Genomic DNA, 12197 nt, shown 5'->3' with positions numbered 1-12197 from the left:
AAACTTGAGAACGCCCGGAGCAGAAGTTGGATAATTAATCCATCAATATCTGCCATTGAGCGTTGAAGGTCGCTTGCTCGGGACACCCGCGGAACGTCACTCTCCGGACAGCGAGTGTGAGTGAGACAGGGAAAAGAGCAAAAGTAGGCTCTCCATTACGTTTGTGTCACGTACAGAGACGCAGATGCACACGCTCCAACGGGCGTTTGCACACGCTCCAACGGGCGCTTGCACACGCTCCAACGGACGCTTGCACACGCTCCAACAGGCTCTTGCCCCCAGTTTCCCCGGCCCAGGTCGAAACAATGAGTCGGAGTGTCTGGCGCAGTAACGCCGCACCATGAACGGACCACAACGAGGATCTACAACCCAAGGGCGCGGACCCGACATTAGCTGTAATGGTTGGTATATATCTATTCTACGCTTCCATGTGCATCTACACGTGGCGTCCCGTCCAGCCACCCCAAGTAAGTAAAATCTATAACATCATAACATCATCATGTCCTTGTCAAAGGGACTCAGCATACCATCCGCGCCGTCCAAGAACCCCGGGTGATAGCACATAGTCTCCAGCGCCATGCCGACGTCCATCTTCTCCTGGCACAGCTGATTGACCTCACGCAGCTCCTCCAGCGTGCGGGTAATGACGCCCAGGTCGCCGTCCAGCGCGCCGTCGCGCGGCCCGAGCTTGAGCAGCAGCTGGCGGCACAGGAACAGCGGGATGGGCGTGAAGGGGTGCACCTTGAACAGGCTAAACTGCGGGAGATACTCGGCGAGGCGGGCAATCTCTCTCGCGGCGGCAGGGCCGCGCCACGCATATCCCAGCGCCAAGACGTCGGCGTACCCAGCCGCGACGGCCGGGATCAGGTCGGCGGCGTCGGCCAGCGCCAGCACGGACACCTGCGCCACCATGCTCGTGAACAGCAGCAGCGAGTCGGCCTCGACCGACGCGGCCGTGTAGCTGCGCTCAAAGTGCAGCATGCGGCACGACAGCAGGTCGTGCAGCTGCACGTGGCGCCGGCAGACCTCGGCCGCGGGGCCGCCGCGCGCGGATTCCGCGGCGCACTGTTGCTGGTGGCACAGCGCGCGCCCCCAGATGGCCGTGAACACGATGCTGTCGACGAATGGTGACTGCAGAGAGATGGAGTCGGGCGCCGCGTCGAGGTCCGAGAGGAACGGCATCGTGACGGGGGTCTGGCTCTGGAAGGCCTGTTCCGGGCAGGGCAGGCGGGTGAGGATCTTGGTGGTTTCGACGTGAGACTCTGGTTCAGTGGGCAAGCTGGGGGGAACGGGGGGGGACAACACACTGTTTTCTCGTCGAGGGTCAGCGGCAGCTTTTCCAGCACGCAGCTGAAGCGGTCGAGGCAGAAGGCGACCCAGAAGACGCGGCGCTTGACCTCCCTGTCGACGAAGGCGTTGGGGTCGTCGACGCCCATGTCGAGGTGGGCGGGAGCAGCACCGCCGTCGACGTCGTGCAGGCGCATCAGCTGGACGATGCGGATGGCGAGGCCGGCGCTGGTCCAGGCGCGCTGCACGGTGCCCTGCATGAACTCGTAGATGGCAACGAGAATCCAGGCCTGCGCCAACTCGAGGCGGCGCGTCTCGTCGTCTTCGGCGGACCCGCCGCCGGGTGCGCACGACGCCGGGTGGTTGAGCCGCCGCAGCGCGTCGTGGTACAGGTCGTGGCGAAGGTGGTTGAACTGTGACGACAGTGCTGCTGCTAGGGTGCGGATCGCCGCCTGCAGGCACGCGTAGGATGCTGATGCGCCAGCCCCGGGCCGCCCCCGCGCAAAGTACCGCCGCCGGTGCAGGATCGGGATGAAGACGTGCACGCGGTCGAAGTACAGCTGGTCTCTTTGTCCCGCTCGACAGCGGCCGCAGTTAGTACCGTGGCAAGGGAGACTGGGAAGCATCGAGTGTAATCAAGAGGGAAATGATAATCATAAAATGATAATGAAATGGTAATCATAAAATGATAATGAAATGGTAATCATGAAATGATAATGAAATGATAATGAAATGATAATGAAATGATAATGAAATGATAATGAAATGATAATGAAATGATAATGAAATGATAATGAAATGATAATGAAATGATAATGAAATGATAATGAAATGATAATGAAATGATAATGAAATGATAATGAAATGATAATGAAATGATAATGAAATGATAATCACGAAACGATAATGAAATGATAATCACGAAACGATAATCACGAAATAATAAATCATGAAATAATAAATCATAGAACTTGAACATGTGTAGTCCGAACTTCTGGCTCCGCTTCCACCACAGGCACGGGGCGATCCGCACACACAAAAAACAAACTGGACTCGGACGTAGTAGCAATCTCACATACAGGTCAGTGCGTATCAGTGGCGGTATAGCCATGCTCGGGGCCGCGGCAGGCGGCGTCGGCCCGAGGAAGACGGGATGGTGGCCGGGAAAGTTCTTGGTCGAGGGCGTGATGGAGCTTATGGAAGTGGGCGAGCTCATGGGCATGGAGGTCTGAAACGGGGGGATGTCGATGTGGAGACTGAGCATGGTGTCGATGTCCGACATTGCTGCTGCCAGGGCCGTTGCAGCGGCAGACGTCGTCACCGCCACTGCTGTGCTGGACACGGCCGCCACTGCTGCTCGCACAGGTGTCGGTATCTGTGTCTGCGACGGCTGGTGGGTGGGAGAGACGTCGCCAGCAGATGGCGCCGAGTTCGAGCGCTGGTGCGTCTGGGACGAGTCGCTGGCGGCGTGCGTCACGACAGCAGGGCCCGAGTCCCAGTCTCCGTCTCCGTCCCCGTAGTCGGACTCGTCGTCCAGGTCCAGCCGCACCTCGATGGGCCCGGGGCTTTTGCGCGGGTCGAGATGGTCGTCTTGGTCCTCTTCGGGCGTCTCTCCCATCTTCCGCTCGAGAGCCGCTGAAGCCCGCCACGGTCAGATCTCGTTTTGTTTGCCGCCATCGACGGGCGGCTGCTTACCAATCCTGGATCTCAAGAGCTTCAGATGGCCCTTCTTAGGCCCCTTCTGGGGCGGAGTCGGGTCGAAGCGGCACCGGAGGCCTGCGTCGACGCATCCCCCGCATGGCCTCTGGCGATCGCAGCGGAACTTGCGCATTCGACAGTGCTGGCACGCCGGCCCGGGGTTCTGGCGCCCCGACTTTGCGGACTTGTTTCCCTCCCTTGTGGAGCCGGCGTTGATTCCGTCGGCGGGAGGGGCAGCCGTTGTCGACGGCATCGTCTAGGCTAGCCTGGGGCTCTGAAGGGCAAAAAGACGGTGAGCTGCGAAACACGATGATCGAGGTGGGCCAAGGTCTTCGAGAGGGTAGTTCTAGAAGCAGGCGGCGGGATATATGATTCTGGCTCCAGATGATCAGTAGAGATACGAGGGACTGCATTGAGCACGTGTGGATGGAAGATGGAATGCAGATAAGCTACGGCCGATAACTAACACGATGCACGCCCGCTCCTGAGCCGCGACTAGGGCTTCTCGTGTCGGGATTTATATCGTGCCAAGTACACCTAGGCAGCCTCACTCCCCCACAAGACCAAACAGTGAGTGAGCTTCGGGGGGGGATGGGATGTTCATCCTTCACGGAGCTGTCCTATCGTTTTTGCTCGTGTCCGGCAGTCAGCCAATAAGCAATACATGGAGGCAACAATACAGGGAGGCAACAAGCATTACATTGTCTGCGAGAGCAGCTAGCTTGACAGGGTGCCTGCCTCTTGTAAGTGGTGGCGTCTGGAAACCTTGGAAAGCGGCCGCTGCGCGATGGAGAATAAGACTGCTTTGCCGCAACCGGACATTCAGCGAACGTGGAGATGGCTGGCTTTGGCTGGCTTTGGCTGGCTTTGGCTGGCTGTGGCTGGCTGGCTGGCTTGGCTGGCTTTGGCTAGCTTGGCTGCCACCCTCAACCTCTAACCTAGCCCCTCGACGTAGCGCCACTAGATCCATCCATCGTAATGTTGATACGTGTACTGGCTCGGGCTCAGAGGCCCGGAGCTGAGGCGGTAAGCTCCTTCCCCTTCGCTACCTACCTCGAGGTGCCTTGCTACCTACCGCGAGGTGCTTGCTGATGCTGATGAGGAAAGCCAAAGGGCCATATCTCTGCTTGCTGCCAACGACCAATATTCCGTCTGATTACTGGAAGCAGGCGGAATATGCCGGCCAGCGCCGTGTCACGTCTACAGAGCCTTTATGTCACTGCAATTGGCTGCACAGGCTCTTGGCGCGCCTGGGTCGGTTGCGCTTAGTGGCGTTGCAGCAGAGCAGCAGTTGGGGTTTTGGCCACGCTAGCCCCTGAATGAATCCCATCCATCTATTACCCTTCCCCCTCCCCTGCCCCTCCAACCCCTCCCTCCCCCATTCCCCTCCAACCACTCCCTACCCTCCCTTCCCTCTCCTCTCCTCCCTCCCTCCCCTCCCTCGCCTCGACGTGGCGGCCGTAATCGATCCCACCCACGCACGCTCACCCACGCACGCTCACCGACGCGACGCGAGATGCACGGTGCTTACCGACCAAATTTGGCTTGGTGCAGCGACCAAGAAAGCACTTCTACCCGTACAAATAATAGTGGGACAGGGACATGGACACGGAATCGACACCCATACTATAGTCACAGGGACATGGACACGGAATCGACACCCATACTATAGTCACAGGGACATGGACACGGAATCGACACCCAACTATAGTCACAGGGACATGGACACGGAATCGACACCCATACTATAGTATACACAAGCACGCCTGCCCGAAACGCACTGGCCCTTGCCAATGCTTATCTTTGGCTCCTTGCACCACCCACCAAGCCTTTCCAAGAAAGGGGGGCTCTGCACATGCATGCTGTACAACCTCTGTGGCGTCCGACCCTGTGCAAGCTGGAAGACTGCCTGTTTCGGCCGCACAGATGACGTGATGCCAAGACCCCCCTGCTGTTGGCCAAGGTTGACGGAGGAATTATCCGAACGGCGGCAAAGGGAAGGAAGGGGATCCGGTTCGGCCCGGCTTGGCTGGCTTAGGCTCTGCTAGACTGCCCTTTAAACACTGGCGGCGGGGGGGCGCAGATAACCTTACCTTAGATCGACACAAACGCGGGGGTCTTGTGGCAAACGTAGCGATAAAATCGGGGGTCTTGTGGCAAACGTAGTGATGAAATCGCGAGCAGAGTCTGCGACCCAGAACATGGAGGGTAGCGCCAATCTCAATTCCAACGTCTCAGTAAGGGATCTGAGTCGTCGCCCGACCTAACGCTGCACCTTGGCGTGTTTTGGTGCGCCGTCAAATGCACGTCTGTGAAGATTTTCCTTGATTTCTGGTTCCTCTCGCTTCATAAGTACCTTAGGGGGCCGTCAGCCAGACCGTCCCGTCAGCCAGACCATCCCGTCAGCCAGACCATCCCTTCAGCCAGCCCTGAGCATTTTTTGCTTGGGCGGGCGGCGCAGACTTGCCTCCAATTCACTTCCTCGTTCTCCCACCCGTTTTATCGCTATCTACCCGCAATTGCTCCGAACCCTCGCGTCCCGTGCGGTTGCGGGGCAATCCTCGCCCGGCGGCTGTCAGACCAGCCGCCTAGCCGTTCCTGGCCACAACACTTCGTCAGCGGCGTCAGGCACGGCCGGTTCTCCGTATCGGTTATTCCCACTTTGGGACGTCGGCATGTGCGCATCGCCGTATCGCAGCTGTGTATCGAGGGCCGCAAAATAAAATCCGTTGGGGCGCAGATGTACATTGCTGTCGTACCACCGATCACGGCCCGAGACAACGTCATCGGCAGCCTTTATCGACACGTCGTTTAGAGGCGCTGGCGGAGACGGATCGTGTCTTGGCAGCCCTGGGGCGGCTTAAGTATGTTTACACGTGTAGGAGTTCTGTTTTTTTTTTTTCTTTTCGGCTCAAACCCGTCCCGAAACAGCCCCGTAGCAAGTCCGAATACTCGGATTTCGGAGCTTAGCGTTCCTCTTTGGCCAGGGATCAATGAAGCTCTGGCCTGCATAGGCAGCTTGTCAATGCAGAACGGCAACAAGCAGATTGTAATGTGCTACAGATTGTAATGTGCTGCAGACTGTAATGTGCTGCAGATTGTAATGTGCTGTGTAATCACGCAGTAGTAGCACAGCCGAATGTCGGGATCCTGCATGTTACACTTAGACAAGACTACGACGACATTGCGGGGACTGTAGGACAAAATCCTCCGCTCGGTAAATTTCATAACCTAGACTATTCCCGCTCCGTCTCGCAAAACACAGGCATTCCTGCTGCAACGTCTCTAGCCTTGGTTCAGATCATAAACACCCCGATCTTTGTGCAAGATCCACTCAAACAGCCTCGCCGGCATCAGCCACGTCGCGTACTTGGCGAAGCCAGCGACGCCGCCGCGCCAAATCGGTCCGTTTGTTCCCGAGAGCACGTCCCTGACAATGTTGCCGGCCGTGACCTCTGCGCGCTCGTTGCTCGCCTGCAGCTCGCCCCGGGCCTGCCTGCCAATGACGGCCTCGATCTGCCTGTAGCGCGAGCCCGCGGGCAGAGAGAAGGATCCGACCGCCGCCGCGCCGGCGTACAGCGTCGTCTCGACCTCGCCCACCATGGCCGTCACCACCCGCACGCCCAGCGGCCGCAGCTCGATGCGCAGCGTCTCCGAAAGGAATGTCATGGCGGCTTTGGAGCTGTTGTATGCGCCTGCCGGGAAATCATATAATGTCGGCTTAGCGTGATCCTCATCAGAGGCGGCAGAAATAAATAAGCACGCCTCGTAAAAAGGGCGCTAGTGAAATAAGGCGGGATCCCATAGCCAGAATTATAAACCAAAGGGGCAAGAACCACTGTAGGTCACACACGACGTAGCACACGCCTCCGCCACCTGTGGAAAATTCGCTCCTCGAGCCGACGCGAAAAAGGAAAAAAAGAGGGGAAGAAAACACACAACATACCCTGCCACGCCATCTTCGCCGCGCCCGCCAGCGACGAGATATTCAACACGGTCCCCTTGGCCGTGATGAGCAGCGGCGCGAACGCCTGGGTGACCGCCAACATGCCCCAGACATTGACCTCGAACAGCCGCCTGGCATCAGCCACGGCCGTGTCGAGCAGCGGCAGCACGAAAATGGCGCCCGCATTATTGACGACCACGTCGAGCCCGCGGCCGCCCGTCCTGCCGGACACCTCTGCGGCGCATGCGGCGATGGACTCAGCCGACGTTACGTCAAGCCGCAGCACCTCGATGTTGGCGTGGCTGCTTGCCGTTGCTACCCTGGCGGGGTCGCGCGCCGTGGCGAAGACGCGGAAGTTCTGGCGCGCAAACGCCAGCGCTAGCGCGGCGCCGAGGCCGCCGTCGCTGCAGCCGGTCACGAGGACGGTTTTCTGAGGGGGGCAAGTTGCTGTCATTGTGGGCTATTATGGAGGTGTGGCGCTGCGTTGAGGTTCGTCAACTTAAGGTTGGAGACCCCCAAGGGGAATAAATAGGAAACAAGTGTCTCAGGGTGGGTAACCGGGGACGTGTGGGTAACCGGGGACGTGTGGGTAACCGGGGACGTGGGATCCAATGAGCTGCTGGGCTGCACGTGGTGCTGCTCTATTAATTGTCGGGTGGGTTGTTATATGTTTCAGTGCGTTAGGTTAGGTTGCTAATTATACGGGAGCTGCTGGTCTGGCCCTCCTTGGACGCTGAGTAACTCCGAGATTGCCCGGAGATACAAAGTCGCAGCGGTACCCTCATCCACCCACATCCATACACGCCGCTGGTATTGGTGCATGTTTCAGTATGCATGTCTCAGTCTTGCATATCTCCAGTTCCCTTTTCTTCGGATAATATACGTGGTTATATGCCAGCTATTTGGCCGTGCTGTTTGGCCATGCTGTTTGAGTATCGCCGCGTCACACCTTTCTTTGCTATAGACGTCATTAAACACGTTCTCTTTCGTATACTACTCGGAGCCACTTCCACAGTTGGATCTATCGCCGACGGATTACACACATCCCCGGAAACCCTCCAAGCGTCATTCTATTGCCTCCTGACATCGAGATAAAAGCAGTATACATGGGTTCCAGAGGTAAAAACAAGGAGCGAACAACTAGTGTTCTCGTATCCATTCAGGGGTTTCGCGCATCGTCATAATTCATGAATTGTGGAATAATCATGCAAAATGTAGTTAATGTACAGCCCCTTCACTCCCCATCACTCCCAGCTCGTGGTAAACGCATCGGCAAACAGCGCAGTCTCGTCGTAGATATTGCCCATGTAGCCCATCGACGCCATCACGCCCTGGCCCTGCGCGGCAGTAACAGCAGCGTAGTCCATCATGACGGGGTCCTGCGCGGCCACGCCGCCGCCCAAGCCACTGCTTCCGCCGCCGCCGCCCTCGGCGAGCTGGACCTGCCAGCGGCCCTTCATGCGCTGCAGGATCGTCAGGCCCCACGAGAAGGCGTCGTCCTCGCCGAACTCGCGCGAGATGATGGCGGGCGCGGCCTTGAGGCGGCTGAAGACGCCGATCACGGCGTCGCACGTCGCCAGCAGGTCGACCGTCTTACGCGCGAGGCCCTTGTCCCACGCCGCGTCCTGCAGCGTGTAGAGATTGAAGAGGCACGCCAGCACTGACACCAGCTGGTGGTATGATGATAACGTCATGCTGCGGAACAGCACCAAGGGCGTCGACATGAACGTGTCGAGCCAGCCCTTTATTGCCACAAGCGCCCCGTGGTACACTTGGAACCGCGACATGCTGGGGTCGTTCCAGCTCGCCGTGTTGGTGGCGCTACCCGGGGCTTTGCTGAGCAGTGGCTCGTAGATGAGCAGGTCGGCGAAGGAGACCAACATGAGCATCATAGCTAGGAAACAACAGTCAGCGCCACGAGCCAGGACAACAAAGCCGCGCAGGGATGGGAAAAAAACCCACGATTGCTTGCGGTCGCGGCATTAGCCGCCTGTCTGGCCGTGATCTCGCGCAGCCGTGCCTGAAGGCACGACACGTATTGTGTCGGAGGCTGTCCGGCGCTCATCACAGGCATCGGGGCACTGTACAACTGGTCAATGACCAGCTGCACCCGCACTTGGGCTATGAGGATCTCGTCTTGGTCGACTGTGCCCGAACCCCTCTCGGCCAGGTGGTTGAGGCACTCGTCAAGCCAGGGGGACCAGCGGAGTCCGTCGGCTCGTTTGAAGATGTTCGATATTCTAGAAGTAGGGCTCATCATGTCAGGTTCGTCATGTCAGAGGGGCGGGGCTCTCAATGCATGCTACGCTCGAGGAAGGCGCGGTAGGAGAGAAGATGTGGCAACGTACGTAGAAGTCAACACGTACGCCCCCAACACAGCGCGCCTCTCAAGCAGAGTGGGCCTTGTTGATGAGTGTTCCGGAAGGAGAAAAGAGTTGCCGCCATCTACGTCCTCCTTTGCCGTGTTGCAAGCATGATGTGGGCGCGAGGGCCGGTGGAGCTCGAGGTCGCAGATCAGGGTAACGGCGAGCTGAGAGAACAGGGCGGTATAAGGCTTGGCCCCGGGGTAGAGATACGACCTAGCAAGACAGGCGAGCGAATAAGTAACGATAAAGGCATGTGGGAAAGCCCGCGAGAGAGATGCAGAATGCCGCTGAACTGACCAGCTGAGAAAGGTTATCAAGCCCAAGAGCAGATCAACGCTCTTCTGTCGCTCGACGACAACCTTCTGTATAATGATGTTCTTTGCCTGCTCGGCCAGAGCAAAGCGTCTTTTCGGTGAGACTGAGGCCGTGGCCATGATATTGAGCCACAGGAAGGGGTAGTAGATTCGCATTTGCTGGGCCGTGACATAGGGAGGGAGGTCCAGGTACGGGAAGAAAGGCTGCAAGTCATCGTAAGCTGCGGTATAGGGGACATCGGCGGTAGCAGGTCTTTGGAGCCCTGGGTGGGCCAGCTCTGGGTGGGCCAGCTCTGGGTGGGCCAGTTCTGGAGGGCAGCTCTTGGGGAGGGTAGCTCACTATAGTGTCGGCGCGGAACTGTTTGAGGCACTCTTCAGCCTCCGCCGGAGGCGGCTCGTCAGGAAAGGACCACTCCTGGTCGACCCGGCCTGCTGCTGCAGGGGCGGGAGACGGGCCGGCCTTGTCCTTTTCTGGGGTGTAGGCGGCTGTTGCGGGGGCCGACGAGGATGGTGCAGACGTGTTGGGGGTGTCGAGCTCGGGCTCGTCGTCGTCCTCGCCGCTGTTGCTGTTGCTTTCCTCGTCGGTGCCGTCGTGGTTGTCCAGCTCTCTTGAATCTTTCGGGACCGAGTCCCGCTGTGTCCTCAGGAACGACACCAGGTCGTCCAGCTTCTCCTCCAACCTCGCGGCACGCCAGCTTGCATCTTGCTGGGTCTGACGTCTCGGGGGGCGCCTCGGCGCGGGACGAGTCGACGTGCAGTCCTTGCCAAGACGGTGGCACCTAGCAACACCTAATGTCAACACAGCTCCTCTCTTGCCGCATTCTTTGTGACGAGCGGGAGGTGACTCCGGCGGATGCATTCACGGCGTTTTGGTGTGGGTACGGGGGCCATATGTAGTTGTTGGCGCCAAAAACAACAACGGCAAACGACAGATTTTCATGATTAGAAGCAATATGGGTCAATGACAGGGTCAATGACAGAAACAACTCGGATTGCCAACATTTTAACCAAAACCACGAGGACAGGACCCGACCCACAGTACAAGCTAGACTCTGATCAAGATCAAGGAAATGGCGGTCCAACCTTTCACAGCCAGCAACGTCGGCGCGGTAGATGCATTTGCACTTGACACGAGCGCAGTTTGTGCACGCTCTCCCGCTTACCACGACCTGTATTGGCTGCTGTTGCAATTGCGGTAACGGCTGCTGTTGCGATAGTCCTGGGACTACCGCATATGCATGACCGGTTGCCATGATGATGTGACGGCGCAGCTCCCAAGAGCCGGCGACGGTAGCAGCGCAGCACAGCGCAGTGCCGTGCGACTTTGGGGGCCGGGATAATGTCGATCTGTGTTCAACCTCGCTCACTCCACAGTCCGCAGTCCGCAATCCGCAGTCCGCAATCCGCAATCCGCAATCCGCAATCTGCAATCTGCAATCCACGGAGACGACTGCAGTACAGCGCAGAGCTGTGCAGTACAGTGTAGAGCTGTGCAGTACAGTGCAGAGCTGTGCAGAACAGTGCAGAGCTGTGCAGTACAGTGCTCTCGCGATCGGTGCCCGGACTAAGACGAGCCGATGAATTGCCAATCGGGAAGCAGATCTCGTGCTCTGAATAAGACTGCAGCTGCGGCTGTTACTGTCACTGAGAGCGAACGGACCAGGACGGAGAGGACGGTGGTCGGGCGGGCAGTTGGTAGCCAGAGGCGACAGGATGGAGCCGGATGCCGAGTTGGATGGAGGCGCCGAATTGGATGGAGGCAGGCACACGAGCCTCTGACGTCGAGGGACGTCGAGGTGTTGGGGGACACCCCCAATTTCAACGGTGGCGGGCGCCCGCCGGACACGGAAATTCCGGCGGCCCTGTTGCAGGGGTCCTTTGTACCCCATGGGCCCTAGTGGTGGCAAATCAGCTGGCTCGGCTGTCAGGCGCCCCACATTTGTCAGCGCCCGGCTTACAAGCCGCCGGAATTTCCGGTTCTTCCTGCTCCTGCTCCTGCTCCTGCTCCTGCTCCTGCTCCTGTTTCCTGTTCCTGTTCCCGTTCCCGCTCCTGCTCCTGCTCTTGCTCCTGCTCCTGCTCCCTGTTCCTGCTCGTGCCTCCCCCTTTGTTTGTTCTCGGGATCATCTTCCCGCATTGCGTCCCGAGGCATGCACCTTTGGGCATCTGCCGCAGCCAGCCCGTTGGGCTCGAAAAGGTGAGCTGCTGCCCGTAGGCCCCGTTGAACGGAGGTACACTTATGCACATGACTAATTACCAAACAACTCCTTGACGAATTTCCAACTGGAGCAGAGCCCGCCTCGAAATATTTCCCTTCTCTCTCATCCGATGTCTCTTCACCACGGCAACTCCGCCTGACGGTTCCGCTGATAATTACCTAGACATGGAACGCAGCTTCTTTAGAACGCAGCTTCTTTGCAACGCAGCTTCTTTGGACTTCTGGTGTCCAAAACAGGGTGATTATTAATGAACGCGTCCGGAGTATTCTAATTAATGACGATTTGGTTCCCTCAGTTGGCAATTGAAGCTTCCTGTGAAGAGTGCACGGTGCCGTGCCGTCGAGTGCAAGCCACCAACCATTTTCTGAG

The 12197-nt window shown here is 58.2% G+C and overlaps 4 protein-coding genes across 4 annotated transcripts; all 4 read right to left on the bottom strand.

Annotated features, from left to right (window-relative positions):
- Positions 1-359: 359 nt before the first annotated feature.
- On the bottom strand, positions 360-3668 carry B0T26DRAFT_858276 (fungal-specific transcription factor domain-containing protein). Its single transcript, XM_060447720.1, has 5 exons — positions 2983-3668; positions 2768-2922; positions 2367-2677; positions 1308-1854; positions 360-1239 (listed from the first exon to the last, which is right to left on the bottom strand). Exons 1-5 carry the CDS (start codon positions 3236-3238, stop codon positions 487-489), a joined length of 2022 nt encoding a protein of 673 aa, XP_060294895.1. The 5' UTR covers positions 3239-3668; the 3' UTR covers positions 360-486.
- Positions 3669-5938: 2270 nt separating this feature from the next.
- B0T26DRAFT_833177 (uncharacterized protein) lies at positions 5939-7463 on the bottom strand. The gene is made up of 2 exons (XM_060447492.1): positions 6932-7463; positions 5939-6680 (listed from the first exon to the last, which is right to left on the bottom strand). Exons 1-2 carry the CDS (start codon positions 7383-7385, stop codon positions 6271-6273), a joined length of 864 nt encoding a protein of 287 aa, XP_060294894.1. The 5' UTR covers positions 7386-7463; the 3' UTR covers positions 5939-6270.
- A 637-nt stretch (positions 7464-8100) lies between these two features.
- On the bottom strand, positions 8101-9297 carry B0T26DRAFT_366651 (uncharacterized protein). The gene is made up of 2 exons (XM_060434639.1): positions 8894-9297; positions 8101-8825 (listed from the first exon to the last, which is right to left on the bottom strand). Exons 1-2 carry the CDS (start codon positions 9189-9191, stop codon positions 8176-8178), a joined length of 948 nt encoding a protein of 315 aa, XP_060294893.1. The 5' UTR covers positions 9192-9297; the 3' UTR covers positions 8101-8175.
- B0T26DRAFT_648874 (uncharacterized protein) lies at positions 9234-10864 on the bottom strand (the record flags this gene model as incomplete). The annotated part of the gene is made up of 4 exons (XM_060438038.1): positions 9234-9510; positions 9595-9815; positions 9952-10390; positions 10695-10864. The coding sequence occupies 4 exons, from the start codon at positions 10862-10864 to the stop codon at positions 9234-9236; spliced, it is 1107 nt and encodes a 368-aa protein (XP_060294892.1).
- Positions 10865-12197: the final 1333 nt, after the last annotated feature.

This window comes from Lasiosphaeria miniovina, assembly GCF_030549165.1.
Source record: "Lasiosphaeria miniovina strain SMH2392-1A chromosome Unknown B0T26scaffold_5, whole genome shotgun sequence".
NCBI lineage: Eukaryota > Fungi > Ascomycota > Sordariomycetes > Sordariales > Lasiosphaeriaceae > Lasiosphaeria > Lasiosphaeria miniovina.
Note: the sequence above shows the minus strand (reverse complement) of the source record. Positions and strands in the feature narration are given on the sequence as shown.